This window comes from Euprymna scolopes, chromosome 26, assembly GCF_053919585.1.
Source record: "Euprymna scolopes isolate OS-2025 chromosome 26, ASM5391958v1, whole genome shotgun sequence".
Lineage (NCBI taxonomy): Eukaryota > Metazoa > Mollusca > Cephalopoda > Sepiida > Sepiolidae > Euprymna > Euprymna scolopes.
The window spans coordinates 109,850,946-109,873,198 of record NC_136507.1 but is presented as its reverse complement, the minus strand read 5'-3'; the positions used below and the strand labels follow the sequence as shown (position 1 = coordinate 109,873,198).

The 22,253-nt window shown below is 31.1% G+C and overlaps 1 protein-coding gene across 1 annotated transcript in view; it reads right to left on the bottom strand.

The window, feature by feature from the left end:
• Positions 1-748: 748 nt before the first annotated feature.
• LOC145248362 (putative RNA polymerase II subunit B1 CTD phosphatase RPAP2) overlaps positions 749-22,253 on the bottom strand; it is a 38,912-nt gene continuing 17,407 nt past the window's right edge. Inside the window, exons 6-10 of the mRNA XM_080110285.1 lie at positions 18,764-19,829; positions 13,311-13,408; positions 8,472-8,552; positions 5,375-5,443; positions 749-1,839 (exon numbers count right to left, since the gene is read on the bottom strand). Coding sequence (XP_079966411.1) covers positions 1,698-1,839; positions 5,375-5,443; positions 8,472-8,552; positions 13,311-13,408; positions 18,764-19,829 — 1,456 coding nt within the window. The 3' untranslated portion in view covers positions 749-1,697. The remainder of the gene's footprint in view (positions 1,840-5,374; positions 5,444-8,471; positions 8,553-13,310; positions 13,409-18,763; positions 19,830-22,253) is intronic.

Below are 22,253 nucleotides of genomic sequence, written 5' to 3'. Positions count from 1 at the left end.
TAATATCTCAGAATTACCCACGGAGCTCGCCTGTCTATTTAATTTTATTGACTTTCAAACGTTAATTATTCAACATTTCCCGCATCAGCACGCGTTAAATTCGGTTTTCGGTATAAAAAAAGCGATACTCGACTCTAATCACAGGCCGAAAGCCAGGTGTCTCAAGAGAGCTAAGTAACGTTTGTTCAATGTCGACTTCGTCATATCAGACTGTAGCTTTCATTTTGCTCTTCCTAATAAACAGGGAGCGGATTTTTAAAAACAAACAAACCCATTTATTCAAAACTGTCCCGCACAAAATAACTGCTGAATACCTATCGCCGTCACGTCAATCAAAAACGCGCACCTGTTTTTTTTTTTTAACACTTTACTATTTTCCAACTGCGCGTCGTGAAGGCTTCGTTTTTTTTTTTTCACGGGCACCTGTTTTTTTTTCACATTTTCGCTTTTTTTCACATACCCCGAAAAACACCCGGGCAACGCCGGGTACCCCTCGCTAGTAATAAATAAAATAAAGAAAGACACAGAAAAACGAGTGCTTTGTGATGGTGGCTAAGTGGTTAACAACACCAACTGAAAACCTGAAAGTACCAAGTTCAAATCCAGTTTGTTTCACAGATACAATTTCATCAAACCCACACTTGATCTTGTGTCTAACCAGAAGAAGAGGCAAATAAAATAATTATTTTTCAATCACTCGTATATAGATAAAGACTACATGTAGTGTTATGACTGATATTAAAACAACTTCAAGGTGACATATTTTCTTTTTATTAAAATAAAATATTTAACAGTAGAAAATATTTTTTTTTACTTTTCAACAAGGTCAAAAATGGTTGATTTGTAAAGACAACAAAATTCAAAAATCCAATTGTTTCCATCAAAAAGCAAAAAAATTGGCGCTTCTTCAGAACTGCCCCTTCCTGATAAAAAAATATCTGTATAATGTATTCATGACAAAATGAAAATATTGTACACTAAAAAATCACAAAAAAATTGATCAAATAGTATGATTTTTTAGATAAAAAAAAAATCAAATTTTATAGCTAAGCTACGAGTGACTATCTTGTAGCGCTAGCTTGAAAACAGTCTGAGGAAACAAGGGAGATAACTCCAAATCAAGATTTTAGAAAACCACTCTTAACATATGGCAAAAACTCAAATTCACTTAAAAATGATTTTCTTTCTAAAAATAAAACAACTTAATTTACATGATTTCATGTGCAATATTTTTTTCTGTCACAGGTATGTACATAATACAGATTTTATTTTTGTTTTTTCATGGAAGAGAAGGGGAATTCTGGACAAGCATCTAAAAATTTGATAAAGTATTTATGTCTGCTTGGTTTTTTAAATCACGTACAAATTGAAGTGTTTAGCATCTGCCCATCATCGGAGAGACACATCCGAGAATGTCTCGTTTTTCTTTTTACAAAAAAGTTTACTTTGGAGAGAAAACTATTGATTTAATGAACACAGAATAAATTGTGCTAAAAAATTATTTGATTTTGAAACTTTTTTGCATGTTCTCAAGCAAATGCATCAACAAAGTTTCAATTGTTTTTTGTCTTTTTTATGCTTACAATTTCAATTTGAATAAACAGCAGCAAATTACTCTTTTCATTTAAAAGAAAATCACAAGACTGTGAGATCTGTCTTCTTTTTGCATTTGTCTTAGGAAATCATGGGGGAGTGGTTCACCGATGCAACATTTTATTGTCTAAAATGTGTTGAACTTCCTGAAGATTCAAATTATACTTTTTCAGAATTGCAGTGAATTTTTCTTCGACTTTTGTTTTCTGCAGAGCGACATCAAGTCTCTTCAATTTCTTTGACAACCTGATGAGAGAAAAAAAAAAAAAAAAAATCAACTTTTGTATTTGTTATTTGACAGATTCTACCTACTTTCTCCTGTTAAATGAAAAATGTTATTTTCAAAAGCAACTTAAAACAATCTCCTTGCAGTCTGTAAAGATGGCTGCACAATAAATCTACAATAAAGCAAAGTGTTACATGAGTTTAGCAGCAAAGAGAAATCCAAAGTGACAAGAAATAATGGTAAAATAAGCAGAAAAAAAATTTGTGTTAAGTTTTTTCTTTTATCCAGTTTGAAATTTGTGTAATATCATTTTAAAATTTTATTTTTATTACACTTTTTACTTTTATTTTAGTAATTTAGTCTTTATTAGTTGTTTATTGCCTTCATTCGTGGCTGAGAACGAATCTCCTGTCTGGAAGGAATTGTCACCTCCTACACTGATGATTGCTTAAGCATGAAACACTAGTGTCTGTAGGTATAGAAGAATTATAATTTAATTATATATGTATATATATATTATATGCATTTGTGAAGCTCAAAAAAAGAATTTTGAAATGTTGTTTTAAAAATTATCTCTCTGTCTATATATATATATATCATCTAATTAGCTGCTATCTGCAGGTATATGTATCTTTTCTATTTAAAGAAATGCTAGTTTAGAGTGTGTATGTACTTGAAATAACCTCCATATTATGTGCCTGTAGATGTTGTATGTTGTAGTATACTGCATGTTTATAATATAGTAAATCTGTGTCACTAACTTAGCTGAGATCATAACATCTGACTTTCCTTAAGAATAAAAAAAATAAATTTAAAAATAAAAATAAAAGATAAAATCTAAGAATTATTTCTTTTTATCAGTTGAACAGACAATCAGTTTCCAAAGGAAATATTGTTTTATATAACTTCCTATTGGCATCATGATAAGTTTGACCTGAAGAAATCTGGCTATTTATAGTTCTGACTGAAACATTTCTTCAAATGTGCAGCCAAATAATGTTTTTATAAATACACCCCTTCATAGTACTTAACTAATTTTAATAGAAGTTTTAATGCATGCACTAAACTACATAAGCAGATTAATATACATGTGTTATGGTCATGCACGGAAGAGTTCAAGAATTATGTGTCAGCGTCTTAGTCGGGCCCACCTATGGCAAAAATGAGATTGTCCAAGGAAAAAGACAAGGCAAGAGTCATTTATGGAGTAACTGCCAAGGTTGCTCTAGTAATGTGTTGGGTTATATCAATGAAATTGTTTGAATCGGGCCAGATCGTGTTGTATTGATGGTGTTGTCTGGGATCATGTTGGGGTGTGTAGATGGAATTGTTCAGGAACTTGTTGACAGAATTGTTCAAGATTGTACCAAATTGTGTTGATGGAAGTATTTGGTACCGCATCAGGTCATATCGATGGTATTTTTCGTGTCGAGTTGTGTAGACGGAAGTGTTAGATTTACATGTTGTTTGCTTGATTTTATAGATGTTGCACTTATACTATAACGTGCGATAACAATATATTTGTTTTTTGTTGTTGAGTTGATTCCGTTTCTATTCCCTCATGAAGTTAAAAGCTATTTCGGCAATTATGTTTTTCGACCCAAAGATAATACCAATGTTTGATGGCAGTGACTCCAGACAGTTGATAATGAAATGGCTGGAGAAAACTGATCTGATATGTTAACTTAATACGGTGAAGCACATGGTGTGCATCACACCAATGCGCTTGTTAGTTGGCATATATGATCTGCAGATTTACAATTGATTCAATCTAATTTATAAAACTCATTATTTCTGGTTGTCTTTCTCCATATTTTCAAACTCTATCTCTTCTGAAACGAAAAGTCGTAGAACAATGCTAGGGGCCTCAAATGATTGGATTATTTTTTTATGGATCTTTAGCCAGTTAAAATAGTTTTTGAGGATAAAAAAGTTAAAATAAGTTTTTGAGGATAAAAAAGTTAAAATAAGTTTTTGAGGATAAAAAAGTTAAAATAAGTTTTTGAGGATAAAAAAGTTAAAATAAGTTTTTGAGGATAAAAAAGTTAAAATAAGTTTTTGAGGATAAAAAAGTTAAAATAAGTTTTTGAGGATAAAAAAGTTAAAATAAGTTTTTGAGGATAAAAAAGTTAAAATAAGTTTTTGAGGATAAAAAAGTTAAAATAAGTTTTTGAGGATAAAAAAGTTAAAATAGTTTTTGAGGATAAAAAAGTTAAAATAGTTTTTGAGGATAAAAAAGTTAAAATAGTTTTTGAGGATAAAAAAGTTAAAATAAGTTTTTGAGGATAAAAAAGTTAAAATAAGTTTTTGAGGATAAAAAAGTTAAAATAGTTTTTGAGGATAAAAAAGTTAAAATAAGTTTTTGAGGATAAAAAAGTTAAAATAAGTTTTTGAGGATAAAAAAGTTAAAATAAGTTTTTGAGGATAAAAAAGTTAAAATAGTTTTTGAGGATAAAAAAGTAAAATAGTTTTTGAGGATAAAAAAGTAAAATAGTTTTTGAGGATAAAAAAGTTAAAATAGTTTTTGAGGATAAAAAAGTTAAAATAGTTTTTGAGGATAAAAAAGTTAAAATAGTTTTTGAGGATAAAAAAGTTAAAATAGTTTTTGAGGATAAAAAAGTTAAAATAGTTTTTGAGGATAAAAAAGTTAAAATAGTTTTTGAGGATAAAAAAGTTAAAATAGTTTTTGAGGATAAAAAAGTTAAAATAGTTTTTGAGGATAAAAAAGTTAAAATAGTTTTTGAGGATAAAAAAGTTAAAATAGTTTTTGAGGATAAAAAAGTTAAAATAGTTTTTGAGGATAAAAAAGTTAAAATAGTTTTTGAGGGGTTAAAATTGAAAAAAAATCAGTATACATTTTGTAAATTCATCTTAAGTTTATTTTTAATCAGTTCATATGCGTATCTATTTCATATGTGAAATTTTGGAAGTGGTACAAAGGAAGATGTACGGCATCACTCTACAAGACAGAAATACAAACATCTGGATCTGCCAACAAACAAAAGTTATTGACATCAATACTGCCATCAAAACATCCAAACACAGATAGACAGGACACGTAGCCAGACAACATGTCAACAGAATGGACACCTTGTGAACATAAGAAGCTAAAGGGCAGACCAAGAACGAGATGGAGGAATGACCTGAGACAACACATGGGTCCCACATGGCAGCGGATAGCTCGGGACAGAGTTAGATGACTAAAGTCCAGGGACGAATTCCTCATTGAGTGATAAAACCCTTATTGATTGATTGATCATATGTGTATTACGTTGGTACAGTGGTAACATCACCAGCTTTGAATGATATAGTTTTGCTTTCGGTTTTGATTCTAGCTGATGGCACCAAAATATGTTTTTGTTTACTTTTGAAATCACGACTCTATAATAATATACACGAAATCTGGACAAATTAAAATATCATATTTAAGCATATTTTATGACCGGGCAAAGCCGGGCGCTTCTCTCCTAGTAATATCTGCAAAAGTAGGAGAGAGAAAGAATATTTATGAAAGTAAAAACAAGAAAAGGTGGTTAGGGTTTAAGTTGTACTTACATGACAATCATGAAGATACCAATGACAGACCATTCGGTTGGTTTAAAAGTGATATTGTTGCTTTGCAAACTGTAAATGAGAAAAATCAAATTATTTAGAATGAATTTTAATAAAACGTCTGGAAGGTTGATGGACTATGGGACGTGGTGTGTCATGTTTGAAAAGTTTCAAGTTCTGTTGGGGATACTGCATGACTTTCATGAATATTTATGAGAAAAATTATAAATTTGATTTGATTTGTCTGTTTAACAGCAACTCAACACTTTTTTAGTATGGGGTGGGGTGTATTTAATACAAAAACAAAATATCTGTTGTAAATGCTTCATTGAATAAAGGGGTAAATTCTTAACAATAGTCCAGCAGTGTGCGATGAAATTGTAAATTTGTACATTTGATTTACGCTACTGGTGATAGAAAAAAGGGGAAAAGATAGAGAGGGTAAGTGGGATAAAGAGAAGGAGATAGAGGAGAGAGAAATATATAGGAAAGAGAGAGAAAGAGAAAACTAGAGATAGAGGAATATAGAAAATGAAAGAAAGAACTGTATTTTTTTTCATGGAACTCGCTAGAGACCAGGCATGAAGCCACTTGATGTAAGGAGCTAAGAAGAACTAAAGATGATTATTGCAAAAACAGGAGATGCATATTGACTTTTGAAAAGACCAAGGCTGTAGGTAGGAGGAAACAGTGAGCAAGATGAGAGTTCCAGTAACTCGCAGTCCTTGGAAAGAAGCTGCTAGAATAAAAAGCTGTATTACAACGAAGTATTGAATCAGAAAATTGATGAAGACCACTAAACCTAAACTAATGAGTCAAAGTAGCTGGAACAAAGGAAGCAGGGAACAGATCAGACAATTCTGAGGAAGACATGCGATAATAATAGTTGTAGAAAAGACAGACTATAAAAATATATAATCATCCACAGACTATTTTGTTGTATCACAACTCTTCAGTGCAGCTAGACAAGCAAGATTCTAGACAAGAAATTCTAGCCATTACAGCACCAGTCACAAGGAAGGGCTTAATATTTCTATTAACAATATCAGCACTCAATAGGGTTGACTTATTATTAACGGTAGCTGGAAATTTTACTCATCAACATAAATTTTATTTATCAAACATTTTGCCTACATATATGCAGACATGTTTTGGTCATAGGTTTACTAAAAAAAAATGACAAAAACTAATATATATATATATATTATATATATTATTTTATGTATCTACATAAATGTTTATGTAAACATTTTCAGTATTTACTTCAAAAGTGCTCGATTCATAAGTAGAGCTAGGTAATAATTTTTTAAAAATATATTGCCAAATATATTCTCAAAACATATAAATATATATATATATATATATATATATATATATATATATATATAACTACTTCATTTATTCACATAAATTTAATATACGAAAGTATAGATTTATGCGTAAACTTTAAGTATTTACTTCAAAAGTGCTCAATAGGTAGGTAGAGCTAGTTAGTAATTTATAAAATATATATGGCGATTAAGCTACACTGAATATTCTGCGTTTCATCCAACTATAGGATTCGAATCCTATAGTTGGATGAAACGCAGAATATTCAGTGTAGCTTAATCGCCATATATATTTTATAAATTACTATATATATATATATATATATATATATATATATATACACACATACACACTGACAAGTTACATACTAATAACCAAAGAACAAAATCGGTTCACAATCATAATTTTTACTTATTTTTTATTATTTTACTTATAATATAGGTGAATATCTATATTTTTTGCATTATTGTTCTTACACACGTTTCATTAGAAAATAGTTTATTGTGCCATCATACAACTCATCAGAGATGAACAAATATCATTGAAAAAAATAGTCACAAATAGATGAAATACATAAAAAGGAAGGATACTGAAAGTGAGGAGGAATGAAAACACTAAAAGGTAATATTCAGAGAAAAGACCCCCCCCCACATCCCCTCAAAAACCCATCTGATTCAACAATTATAAACATGAATCCTGCATAGGTAGCAACCTGGCTTGTCTTGTGATTACTTAGACTAATGCAAGCCTCATTTTATAATGAGTGTAAAAAATGGATTCATGATTGATTGTTAATGAAAATAAGAATGTGAACTTTTACGGATATTTATTTCACTTTTATTTGAGCAAAATAGAATTATGCAAATGTGTTATGGTTTTTGATGAAAATTAATTTTCATTCAGGATTTTTAAAAAATAAAATTTAGCTGTTCTTTTTCGATTGTTAGAAAATGGAAAAAAATACTTCAGAGTTTGATTAAGCTGGCATTGCGTGGATGTAGACAAAAACAAAATTCAATAATTTGATTCTTTACTAATATTTGTTTTACTTTTATTTTAAAATCGATTTATAAGAATGTATTAGAGTTGTTGGTTGACTTTTAATCAAAAAAAGCCAACGATTTTTTTTTGTAAAAAACAAAAAAAATGTTTTTGGAGTTTTGAGATAAGGATTGATAATTTGGATTCTTCAAACTAATGTTCTAATTTCACAATGTTTCGTTGATGCAGATTCCAGAGTTTGACAAGATACATCTGAAGAAGGTCAGAGGTTATAGAAACCAAAACATTGTAAAAATAACACTAAAGATGAGAACAGTAGTCTGAATAATCCAAATAATATAAAAATTAGATTCTTATGACTGTTGGATATTTTTAAAAATAGCATAAATATCCCAGAGTTTTATTAAGTTTTAAATGTTTTCCATGGATGATTGGTCATACTACGACAGAAGAATAAAAAAAATATGGATTTTAGTAATGAAGTTTCTTAATTAAAAATCGACTTATAAAAAAGCATTAATTTTAAGTTTAAATTGAATAGAGTTGACTAAGACAAAAGAGTAATCTCCCTTGTTCTTTGATTGTCCTGAAGAAAACAAAGATAGAACTGAATATTTTCCCCTGGAAACGCCATTTATGAAGGGAATATCGCATAACCTGAACGGACATATAAAAACTTTGAAAATATCTAGATTCAAATTAAAATTAATTTTATATAATAAATAAAGAAAGAGAAACTAGCAGGAAATAAAAAGAAGCAAATCCTTACTTGAAAGTGGAAACAAGTTCTTTAATTTCTGTTGATATTTCTCCAATCATAACATCCATCGGGTTTAGGAGTTCATTCATTCTAAAGAAAAAAGAAATGGAAAAGCAATTCAGGAAAACGTTTAAAGCAAAACATTTAAAAAAATAAAAATAAATAAAAAGAATGAAAAACAAAATCTGAAAAAATATTTTATGTCGAGAACATTAAAAAACCCTGTGAATCATGCACTCTGACAGCACATCCAGAGAAATGACTACAAGTTTTGATAGAATGCCAAGAGAGGTTATCTTGTAAGTTTTACATAAACTAGAGACAGACGAGCGGTTGGTGAAGTTTATAACAACAGTAGCAGCATATGCTGACGGCTTAAGATTTAGAATATGTTTGCTATACAACAATATTGCTGATTGGTAGTAACAGTGAACTTCCTTTCTGGCTGGCCCAATCAGATGCCATCTTTCTGGTGAGCCAAACACATGACAAAGCTCATAAAGGTGAAACCATGGCAACACTCTCTTTCTTCTTGGATCTTGGACTGACAATAACTCCATGTGAAACGGATCTGTCCCTAACGAGATTTGATCTGTCCCTATCTTGAGACTTAACAGAACTCACCCAGCTTTTGGGCCTGGCTCCGACTAAGAATACAAATAATCCAACATGGCAACCAGACTTCAATTTGAATAAACTCTTCTTCTTACAGTGCAGTCTCTTATTTTGTGCCTGTCTGTACATATGGACATACGTTTCTACTACTACTACACACACACACACACACATAAACTCTTTCTCTTTCAACAGTTCTATCTATTCATCAACATCTCTACACAGGAATTCTTTGCAACACTAACCTTTTTTCTATAAAAACCTACTAACAAAAGATAAGCAATAAAGTTGTTATATATAGAATGAGACTTCTCAGCCTATCATTATTTCTACAAGTTTATTCAATCAATGTACAGAAATGTTCAAATCATGTTAGAATTAATAAATTAATTAATCAGTGACAGCTTTAATGTTAGAGTACGAATGGATCAGCATTCTGTATTGAGTCTATTTTTTTTCCAAATATGTCTTAGAAACATTGTTCAGGGAGTTTCATATGGCTTGTCCAGAAGAGATATATATTGCTGATTTAATATATAACATGGCGCATATGAGTGTATGAGAAGGTATCAGCAACAGTGAAGGATGGCTGGCTTGCGAAGAGATTAGCAGCAGTAGCCAAGAAATGCACATATGCAAATTAGTAAGTGTGTGTGAGAAGAGAAAGAAAAAAGGAGAGAAAAATGCACCACATGCTTGGGGCAGAAGCAAAGTGGGAGTTTTATTCATTTTTTTATTTTTATGAATTACTAAAGTAACGTGTACAGTTCGATTCCTAATAACACAAGTAGGCACTTCTACACTATCAGGACGAAATTTTGAAAATCGTAATGCTGAATTTCACATAAAAACAATGGTATTTTTAAGATGATTTTATTAAAAATTACGAAAATCGCTAAGGTAGAAAATTATTTATTAAAGAAAATGGAAACTAGAATTTAGAGAAAACGATTGTATTTGTTCATGTAAGACACAAGAGAGTTCAAAAGGGAGGTAATTTTCAGTTTCGATTTCATAAAAACATAAGATTTTTTTTCTTTTTTAATAATTCAGTAATATTCAGGTAATTTCGATTGCATAATTTGGAAGCTAACATTGTAATTTATTAGAATTGACAAAAAATATATCTGTAGAAACCATTGCTTTGTTATCTGAAAATTTATCGGCTACAAAATTTCGTTCTGATAGTGTAGAAGCGTCCACGAGTATCGTTTTGGACTATTTGAGATGAGGATTAATAATTTGTATTATTTGGACTACTATTCTCACCTTGGTTATTATTTTACATTTTCAGTCTGACCATCTTCAGATACATTTTTTAAAACTGGCATACAGTATGGAATCTTAAACTGAACCCTTTATTTAATCAACAGGAGTAGATGATTCTCGTTCTGTCAGCTACAACTGGCATGTAATGTTACAAATATTTGCCCATGAAACAATGGCAGACCTACTTGTTAAAGACTTGGAGTAATGCTATGAAAACAAATGTTTGAATGTTAATCGTGCCAAACTCAAATTGATGACCAGTGATTGCAATGTTGGAAAGATCCTCAAAAAAAGTTCTTCTGCTCAGTTTGTGGAAAGGAAATCTGGCACAATTCATCTTTTGTGATACCTGTAAGTGTTGGGTACACAAGAAATGCAGTAGAATTATTGAGAGGTTGAAAGAGTGGAAAACAAATTTATGTGAAAGACAATGGATGAGAATTCAGATGTGGATAAAGTATATCTGGATAACGAATCTATTGAAGTTGTCAAAAGTTTTGTAACCTTAGTGATACCATTAGAGCACAGGGCGGAGCAGGTGCTAGCGTGATTATAAAAGTTAGGAATCAATGGAGTAAATCTAGAGAGCTTTTGCAATTACTAACCAGTAAAGCGTTAACATTGTTGATCAAGGAAAGGATATTTCAGGCATGTGTAGACAGTGTGATGATGTATGGAAGTGAAACCTGGCCAGAGTTGAGGACATGTGTTGCATGAACATAAAAATGAAAATGATACAATGGTTGTGTAATGTGAGTTTTAAAGATAGGTTTAGTTATGATGACCTCAGGGGAAGATGAAATTTTGACAAAAAAGGGAAATCTATGCAGTCCAAAAGACTTTGATGGTATGATCACCTTTAAATAATGAATGAGAGTTCTTATGTTATTAGCTGTAGAACTGTTAAGATAGCAGATCCAGTTCACAGGGAAAAGCCAAGGAAAATATTGGAGGAAGTGATAAAAATAGGCTGAGAGAAAGAGTGATAAAGACCTGGTTAATGATCGGTTCATTTGGAAGTCAATTTCTTAAAGCTGTCCAATACATGCCATCATGTAAAACAGACGTTGAACTGAATATGATGATGATAACGATGATGGAAGTAATTTTTGTTGTTTGATTGCTTTGTTTTTTAAAAAAACTTTTGTTATTACAGTTTCACTCCAAACAAGGCACAGTGCCACTTTGATGTAGGGGGCTGCTATCTGGGACATAAATTGCAGGGATTCTATGTAGGGAGTTGAGCAGCAAGATGTCTGTTTACATTACACTTGAACTTCTGCATGTCAGTACAGTTGGGAAAGCAGGAACCTGGAAGGGAATACCAAAGTTTAGCAGTTCGGAAGAAGAAACTATTGGAGTAGAAGGCTTTCTTATATCTAGGGATCTCTACTGTGTAGGGGTGGGATTTTGCTGCTTGTAGGGTTTTCCGGGGGGGGGGGATATTTACATCAATGGGGTACAAGGACTTGTAGTTCATCGGAGCATCTACCATTAAAATACTTGTAAAACAGGCAGACGGATGCAACATTTCGTTGATGGGACAGAGGTTGAAGCCTAGCTGACCTATTAAGTTGGCGACCATCTTTTGAATCCTGTCCAGGAATGAGCGACTAGTAGCAGATGTACAAGCCCAAATGTGACAACAATACTCCATGTATCAGTGAATGGTTGCCTTGTGGAGTTACAGGATACTCTCAGGCATAAGTAGCTTTCTAGTACAGTAGAAAGATCTAACCTACCTTGCGGCAATGCCCTCGACGTATCTGTTCCAACTTATGTTCACTGTCAATGTTAAGCCAAGGATTTTGGCCATTTTTTCAAAAAGAAAAGAGCAGTCATAATGTAATACTTTATTTAAAACATGTTCACACATCTATTCATTTTCTATTGTTTGAAATATTTTAAAATAGCTCTATAAAGTAATTTCTTTCAAATTGGGATGCTAAATAGTGAAATTAAGGACTGGTGATTGTTATGATGTCGGGTTGCTATTTTTCCAAATACACAGAGTCTCAGATTATGTGATGACATGAGAGTCAACCATTGATTTAACAGTTTTTTCATCACAAAAAGTTTCTTGATATAAAATGCTCTTTTCTTTGTCTGAGCAACAGCAGATACAGTCATGCTTAAAACTGATCTTTTCAGCAGCCAACAAAATTTTATGTTAGAATTATCCCCCTTACATTGATTTCATGTCAACCTCCTGCAGACTTTCTTACACTGAGGTTACACACAAATGCGGTTTTGAAATTATTCGGATAAGTGCACTCTGGCCTATAAAAAATACCTGAGCATCAGCATTGTCATTCCAAAGTAGAGAAAGTAAAGTAGAGAAAGAAATAAAGTAATAGCAACAAAGAGGTGGCTCATACAACTCAATTAGAATCGCAGAGTAACATGATGCAGCGTTTCTCAAACTCCAAGACATCATGGAGTCGCTGAGCAGGGCAAAGGTTTTTCATAGGTAATTTCTAAAATAAATATGAAAAACATTCATTTCAAAGTTTAGCACTAACTAATGATAATGTTTACAACTATTTTTTGTTTTTGATTAATCAAAAATTGTTGCATTTTTTTGTTAATTTATTTTTTAATTTTTTTTTTCATGAAACTCTTTACACCTGTAGTTATTTACCATATCTCTTTCCAGTAAAAAAGATAAATAATTGAATGTCTGCAGCTATTTAATTTTTCCATATAAAGCATTTGATCCTCTTTAAGGAAGGGTTTTCCAAAGCCCCTCCGCCTCACTGATGGACCCAAGGGCTCCATGGAGCTCACTTTGGGAAACCCTGCTATAATGGATAATTTCTTTTCCAAATGTACATGACCATTTATTCAAGTGTCTTTAATTACAATTTATATAGAAAGGTTATTCTTTTATTTGGTAACTTAGTGTAAAAATCAAAACAAATAAGAAGTTCACGGTTGAAGGTTTAGTGTGTAGAATGTCCTTACCTATTTCCAAGTTGTTGTAGAACGATGGATCGTCTAATAGGAAGTTGAGACACAGAATCGACATGCGGAACTTGGTGAAACGGCTCTGAAGAATCAGACTGGAGAAATAAAAAATGGACAAAGATAAAGGAAACAAAAACATAACTTTTGGGAAAATTTTACGTTTTTGTTTGTAAAAAAAAACCCTCCAAACTTAACATATAAGTAAAAATGTTAACTGAATATGAACACTGTAAATAATAGAGGATAACATCAACAAAGAATGAACCAAAAGATGAACCTTTATTGCAAAAAACATAAGTTAAATAAAAGGTTTCCCTTTTGAATTTTAATTGAAAAGTAAATATCATTCAAACATTGTAGTGTTTGAATATATGAATACGTGGTAGTTTTAGTCATTTAAAACTGTTTTTAAAACTTCACCGCTCATTCATTTTTTGATCAAATTTAAAACAATTATTACAGTTTATAGATCACCTTTTCAACTACATTGTGAAAACAAATTCAATTTTTTTTTCAGTAAAAGAAAAGTTATCATGAATTTACTGGTGTTTAAAATAAAAAAAAACGTAAGGAGGTGAGCGACGATTTTTATGACTGGTTTTCATAGCAACCATGTCACTTGAGTGACTACTGTTGCTACCAATTCACCGCTCTCACGAAAAGAGAAGTAACAAGTAAAAAAGAGACAATGAAAGGGAGATAATTAGGTGATTTTATTGAAAGCAGGCAAGTGCCGTACATTTTTATATGTGTTTATCAGGGCAAAAAAATAAGACTAAAATTAAACAAAGAACAAGTGAATTTACTGGACGCCTGGAAAAATCATGGATTACATTAGAAAAATGCGAGGATGAAAAGTAACATGGTTAAGCTTAAACATGGAAAAGTAAAGGACTAGTTGTTAAAACTGGAAAATAAAAGGATAAGATATTCTAGTAAAAAATATAATAAATTTATAACTTAAAATATTACAGCATTAAGAATTAAAAAAAAAATTCAATTTATAACATTATATAATCAATTCTTAATGCTGCAATATTTTAAGTTATAAATTTATTATATTTTTTACTAAAATATCTTGTCCTTTGTTTTTTCCAGTTTTAACAAGTCCTTTACTTTTCCATGTTTAAACTTAACCATATTACTTTTCATCCTTGCATTTTTCTATTGTAATATATATATATATATATATATATATATATATTAAATGAATATTAGATGCATTTTAATTTTTTTAGCCAGACTGTAGAATATTTATACACTGATGAAGCCTCTTCTTGAATATTGGTACATTTTGTATATCATGAAAATATGTTCTTGAAATAAGCAGAAAAAATTGCTTGTAAATGAAAGTATTTTTCAAGGAAATATCGAATTATTCTCTGAATAAGTAAGGCATATATATATACTAGCATGGGTGCCCGGCGTTGCCCGGGTGTGAGGTGTATGCTGAGCAAAAAAAAAAAGGTCAATTTTTTAAACTTTGACCCCTATTATGACCCCTTAACATTTATTGTTTAGGGCTCAAATCAAGTTATTAAGTTAGATCCATGTCCAAGGAATCTATATCTAAAATTTCAAGTGTTTAGACCCAAAATGGAGTTTGGTAGAGTTCTCAAAGGTCAAATCGTTGAACTTTGACCCCTTAACAGTAAAATTTCTGGCCGAAAACCGATCACAAAGATTTTCCCAAATCTCAGTACCCTGTATATCAAATTTCGAGTCTGTAGACTAAAAATTGACAAAGTTATTGTATAGGGAAATGTACACAGACACACAGACACGTTCACTTATATATATATATATATATATAAAAAAAAAATCATAAAACTCAAATTGTCTTGCTTTGGTATTTAAACGTCCTTCTGGTTCTAGTTTAAGAGTCCGGTTTAAGATCTCCAGTTTCACGCAAACACTTGATGCATACAGACGATATCCATCCATCCATAGCCTTGAGCACCTGGAGGGGCATAGGCCATCTACAACTTTGTAGATACTTTTGTAGCAAGAAGTCCTTTTTTGGAGGTGATCATGCTAGCCCCATGCTCAACCTTCCCTAGCCTTCCAAAATGGCCATCCATCTGGTACTGGCCAGGCTCAACGTTGCTTAACTTCAGTGATCTGGTGAGAACCAGTGTGTCAACGTGATTGTGCCATACTATACAGATGATATTGGTGATATTTATTAATTAACAACAAATAATGATAAGACAAAAAAGGCACTTTTGCTCAAATAATAACATTATTATGTAGAAACCTATTATTTAACATGGGGAGGGTAGGGTGTTTTGTAATTATTCTGTACTTTCACCTAACAATTAACTAAAAATAGATATCATTTAACTTGAAAATGCTATTCAAAAAAATAGTGTGGGTTATTAAATGCAAAAACACCTTTTAAAAAGTTATAAATAAATAAAAAATAATGACATTCAACGTCTTTATCCACTGTGCTATGGGCCCCGAAAGGACAATCAAGGTTGGATTTTCCCATCGTGGTTAACCACCTGACGAAGGCCAGAGGAATAGTTGGCTGAAACGTTGTGAAACAACAACGAAAAGATGAGGATAAAAGTCCGCAATAAATAAATGGATAAATAATGTGTGCGAGAGTTCTGCTCTGGACAATTTTCAATTTTGCTAGCACCGGTTGATCTTGTCATTGTATGGTCTTCTTCTGAATTAATTGATGTTTATTCATTTTAGACACAAGAGAAAAATATAAATGAAAATCTTACAATGAGTTTATCAAAATTTTGGATAAAATATTTAAAATGAAAACATTCAGAAGTTTATTGAATTAAAAAAGAAATTATATCTTAAATTTTAAAAGTTCTCTACCCCAAAAAACAAAGAAAAATGATATTTGGGTATTTTTTTAAAATCTATAACTAGAAGAACAAAAACAAATATGCAAGAAATAAATGTTATCAAATGCAAGTTATTCTTCTACCTACCAGGATAAGTTTATTTGTTTGAATTTATTAGTCCCCCGACAAAAGGAGGATAGATCTATAAATTCACCTTTATCCGTTTGTCTCTCCGCACTTTTCTCAACAACTACACCTTGGAATTTTTTAAAATTTTGCACAAACATTAAACATGATATGAGTTAAAAAGTAACAGAATGGATTTTCCGAGATCCCCTAGGAGTGCCTTTCATGTTAAAATGGCTAAAATTGACACTTTTGCGCTTATTAAAAAATTTTGATGCCTTGGATTTTTATAAAACTTTCTGAAAAGTTGTAACTAACTGATTTCTATATAATTTTGTTTGTCTATACTTTGCAATAACTCTTGGGTGTGCCCCATGGGCTTTTTTAAGGCTAATAAAAACACTCCATTTTTGTGACTGTTTTACCATATTTGTCCAAGATTTTCTGTGTATATCTATTTAGTAGTTTAGCATGGTGTTGAACTCAAATTTAAATATGTTAAGGCCTTGGGGACTTTTGGGGCTAAATGGGGAGGGGGGGAGCAATGAAGATCTTAGTTATTTCTTTTTTTGCATATTGCAGAACTCAAATTTACATATGTTAAGGCCTAACACTGCACCATTTGGTTATTTTCACCAGGATTTGATGTCTCCTGGGGATTTTGGGGGCTTAATGGGGGGGGGGGGCAATGCTGAACTTAGTGATTTTTTTTATGCCTCATTCACTGTGCACTCACGGGGGATGATGCATGCTTCACTTGTTTTAAAGTGTTTTTAGTTCAAAACAAACTTTGTTAAATTAGAACAAAAATGGCTGCTCACACGCCCTGAACAAGGATCCTTGATAACAACTCAAAATCGAAAATTAAACAAAATACTGCCAGAAAAACCTCCAAAAATATTAACAATCATGTGAAAATGTAATCGTCTACCAGTATTTTGTTTCATTTCCGATTTTTGAGTGATTAAATTAGATGAGATTAGTGGTACAAAATTTGATGAATATCTTTAAAAAGTTAGAATAAGCCAGAAATGATAATCATTTTATGCTATATTTATAAAGCAAGCTGATTTCTTACTCAAAATTCTAAACTAATTATTTTTTTAATTTCCTTTATGTAATCATCGAAAAAAGTTTATCTAATTTTAGTGAAGTGATTTAGGTGAAGTCATTACTCTTTATAATAATCAATAGAGAATTTGTTCTATAAAAACAGATACGAAATCTACATGAATTAAAACATAATATTTAAGCATATTTTAGGATTGGGCAATGCAGGTCATGTTACTTGTGTGTGTGTGTATATATATATATATATATATATATATATATATATATATCTAAGTAGCATGTCCAGTATTGCCTGGTCATAAAATATGCTTAAATATGATGTATTAATTCATGCAGATTTCATATTATTATTATGATATATATATATATATATATGTATATGTATATGCATGCTTACATGAAGATAAAATCACTAAAATATGTCATGAAAAGAAATTTTATAGAGAGAAAATGTCTCTGGCCATAGAAATGCAAAACTGTAAAACCATACACATCTCTTGATAGAAATGCCATGTTAAAGATTTTATACCCAAATCTCTACAGAAACTTATAACGCAAGATCTACCTAATTAATGGAACTATTTTATTGTAGTCTTCTTTAGGATTATTTTTTATTTACAGATTTACCTCCCCTTGCGACTTTCTCCGCATCCTTCAGTCAACATTTTTATACTTAATATTTGAAGTATCCACATCTTTTCTACTGACATGTCACTTTTGTAGTAAAATAAAATAAAATGCATCTATTCCAAATTTAAGTTAACTTTCCAAGGACTTTGGAACTCTGATCTATTTGGATTCATTAACATAATATTAATCCATCCATTATGGATTTTTTACTTGTATTTTATAATCAATAGCATTCATCGGATTTTATTTAACTATATCGGGATTCATGGAAATCATTTTCAATATTCTTCTACAATTTAAATTATTTTTTCGAACATTACATTTTTCAAAACTTTCAATTTTTATGCTAACTAGCAATTGTAAACTTTTATTTTATTTTCGAAAGTTCATGGAATAAGAAAATAATCTTTTGTATTCCTGTTTTTGAATAATAAATTTTGTAAGTTTTAATTTGCATCATTTAAGTCCTTTTGTGTTTGTGTATGGACTGGATTTCTGAAGCTCAGAGAAGTATAGGTAAAAATAATGTTCTTGGATGAGGGCACAAAGACAATTATTTAAAACCAAAGGGAAATTTTTTAGAATTTACAAAATTTATGAATTTTAAGACTGAGAATTTCATCATGAACTCATTTATTCTTTTAATGAGATAAAACTTGTCATTGCCTTCTTTTTAGGAGGGGAAGAAGAGGTGAATGCAGAAAATCTAAATTAACTGATCAGAAAACTACTACAGTTAATGTTTTGACCATCAATAATTCAATGACAGGTTTATTTTAGGAGTTGGAATCAAATATAATCATTAAAACTTACCGTTTTTTCTTCCTTCTTTGTTGGTGATGCTTTGTAATATTCTTTCACTTTCAGGCCAAACTTGGCCGTTTCCTTTTGTAGTTTTTCATAGGAAGGCAGGCTCCTTTTGGGTCCGCTTACTGTCTGGGCAACACGCCCCTCCAAGAGTTCATCAAATTCCAAGCCCCTCATATCTAAACGATCACAGAGTTTTGCAAAGTCTGTATTTTGAGTAACCGACTCAAATTCTTCAACTGTATCACATTCTTCATCGTTAGCCAATCCAAGATATCGTAGAGATTCTTGTGTTATCCACGAATGAAGACAGTTTTGGATCTGATGATGATTCGGTGCTGGATTCCCAGACTCGGTTATTTTGGGCTTTGATAAGCTTGCAGCAGATACCAGATCAGATGGAGAGTCATGCTTGTTGGTGACATCCCTAGCTGAGGTTGGAGATTCAACACAGCCGTCAATAGGGACAGCATCAATGAAACTGGACAAACTTTTTTTTTGGCTTTTAAGTAGTTTTTTTAAATAATCAACCTTATTGTCAGATCTATTTTTCTGTCTCTCCGGGTTTTCCTCATCTTTTGAGATGTTAATATTTAAAATCCTTTCATTTAGATTGTCAATTTGTGAGCAGCTAGATTTTTTTTTCCGTCTCAGTGGTGGGGTGGTTTCAACCATACTGTCAGGTTCATCATCATCAGAGTCAAATTCTGTCGAAAGTCTTTCAGAATCTTCATCATCCGACATCTGTTCCTTAAGAAAGTCGGACACATCTCGCAGATCAAAGCCCTGATTTTCATCCTCTATTGGAACCTCCAACAAATCAGCTGCTGCAGTCTCCAACGGATCAACTGTGGCATCATCCAGCAAAGATTCACTCTTCTCATTTTTATTTTTGCTTTCCTTTAAGTGTAATGTCTCCTCAGCACAAATTGATTCATGCAATTCATTGATCCAATTACGGTTGTCAAGAATTGAAGAATTTTGAGGTGGCTCTTCATCAACTTCTGCTTGATTGGAGTTATCGGAATTGAAAATTGTTTCTGGACTGATAACTTCAATTCCTAGCCAGCCTCTGACAAATAAAAAAGTTAAAAGTTTGTGACCTGATTGAACTAATTTTTTCAAGCACTATAGATAATAACCACGGTAAGTTTATGAAATGCAAAATTTCTCAGTAGTACGATTTAACTATTGACCTTCATTATTTTTCCAGTTTGAAGACAATCTTAGTATCATTAACCTTTAAACTAACTAAAATTAACAATAAACATTTTTTTAATCATCTACATCATATTTCAAATTATAAAGGGTTAATTCTTGATACCAATGGCCATTTGACCGCCAACAAAATCTTTGGTTTTTGTAAATTTTAGATATTATTTCCTCATGTTTATGCTGATTAAAAAGTATATCAACTTTGTTGTGTAGTAAATAATTTATTAACCCTTTATGACCTAGTTGAACTAATTCGTTCAGTCGTAAATAAATGAATATAATGGCATAAATAAAGTGGGAATTGATTTAAACACGCCTTGTACATATTAGTTCAGTATCTGAACAGATGTCAGATACCTCCAGATTGCAACTGTCCATTGTTTACATTTAGTATGCTGCCATCTTTCTTAGAGAATGGAGGATTTCGTTTGCTGTCATAAACACAATTTTTTTTCAAGCACTATGGATAATAATCAAAGTAAGTTTATGAAATTCAAAAATCCTCAGTCGTTGTTTAACTATTGAATTTCGTAATTTTTCCAGTTTGAAGACAATCATAGTACCATTACCCTTTAAACTAACTAAAATTAACAATAAATATTGTTTTAATCATCTACATCATAATTCAGGTCATAAAATTAACAATAAATTTCTTTTTAATCATTTACATCATAGTTTAGGTCACAAAGGGTTAATAGATTCACACAAGTAAAGCCTGTGTGCCTCTTCACTCCTCTCTGCAATAACTACTTATTTAAATAATGTAGACAAAGATCAACAAATGTTGGCAGACTTTCAGTAAAATCAAACATATTTGATTTAATTTGTGTAAGGGTTTAGTGATATTTGGTGTTTACCTAGTTTTAAACCAATATCAAAAAATTATAAATTACTCAAAAAAACTTTATTATGCATGTGGCTGTACACCAAAATTTATGCAAATTTATCCAGAATTTTTGTTTTTATAAAATCAGATCCAACTGAATCAGTAAACGATTTCTAGCTGTCATTATTATGATGATTGTGTGCTGAATTATGTCCCTTGGCTGTTGACTTACATGTAAGCAGAAAATGGCAGATAAGACATTTTGCTGCTAAAATTTGTTTTTTCGGTACTTGTACAGTTTAATCAAGACATTAAAAAAGGAAAATATCGAAAAAAGTTTATATTGTACATATCCATTAGGGAATAAAGTTCTCCGAAAAATTTCACTTAATTTCATCAAATAGTTTTTTTTTTTTTACAGTGAAAAAACAATTGTTATGATACCAAGCAAAAGGTTCGATTTTTAGGAAGAAAAGCTAGTATTAAACATGGAGACCGAGTGTCAGCACTTAAATTGAGTTATCTCCCCGTGGTGTGTTCTAAAAATCCAAACAAAAATGAAAAAATTCAAGGATGTCTACCTTCAATGTGCTGTCATAAAAACTTGTTTTTCTGCTGTAAAAAAAATATACTCAATCAAATTAAGTGAAATTTTTTTCCGGAGATCTTCAGTTCAAAATGGATACATACAATATAATCTTTTTTTTTTCCATATTTTCATTTTTTAATGTCTTGATTAAATTTGTGTAATTTATGGTATACTGTTTTTTTAATCTAACACATGAGTACATGCCGTTTTGTTTATTTTTTATGAGTTGTTTTTGGAGTATTGGAACAAGACTGGATAAGTACCCAATATTGTTCTAGGGAGTAGAAAAAAAACCCCCAGCATTTTTCACAAAGAATTAACATTAAATAAATAAAAAAAATTTCATTTGCAGTTAAGCTTAAAAAAAGCAAACAAATAGATCTTGCATTTTTTAGTAGTTGGACGACAAAGTGAAGAAACATTTTTTCTGGCTCTTCTATCACTCTTATTATTATATATAATACAATTGTCCTTTTTACTTACTTTCATTGTTTGAGTCACAAAGAGAAGAAAACAATCAACATTACTTTATTGACTACTGCAACTACAGAGAGATACCACTACCTATTGAGCCCACTACCTAGATAATACCAACAAATTATTTACATGACAAACCATGTTCAAGTCACCTGTAGTAAAGATTGAACCCATGGCGTAATGGCTAAAGGTGTTGAATATAATTAGGCTTCTGAAATTTATCACAATCAATAAGAACCAAAAATAACATAAAAGTAAATATTTGTACTCAGTTATCAAAGATAGAGTAATAACAATAACTCTTGTGAATTAAAAAGTTCTGTTTCATATTACATATAGGTTCCCCGAGTTCGACATAATAAGATTATGAAATTTGAAAAGATACACCT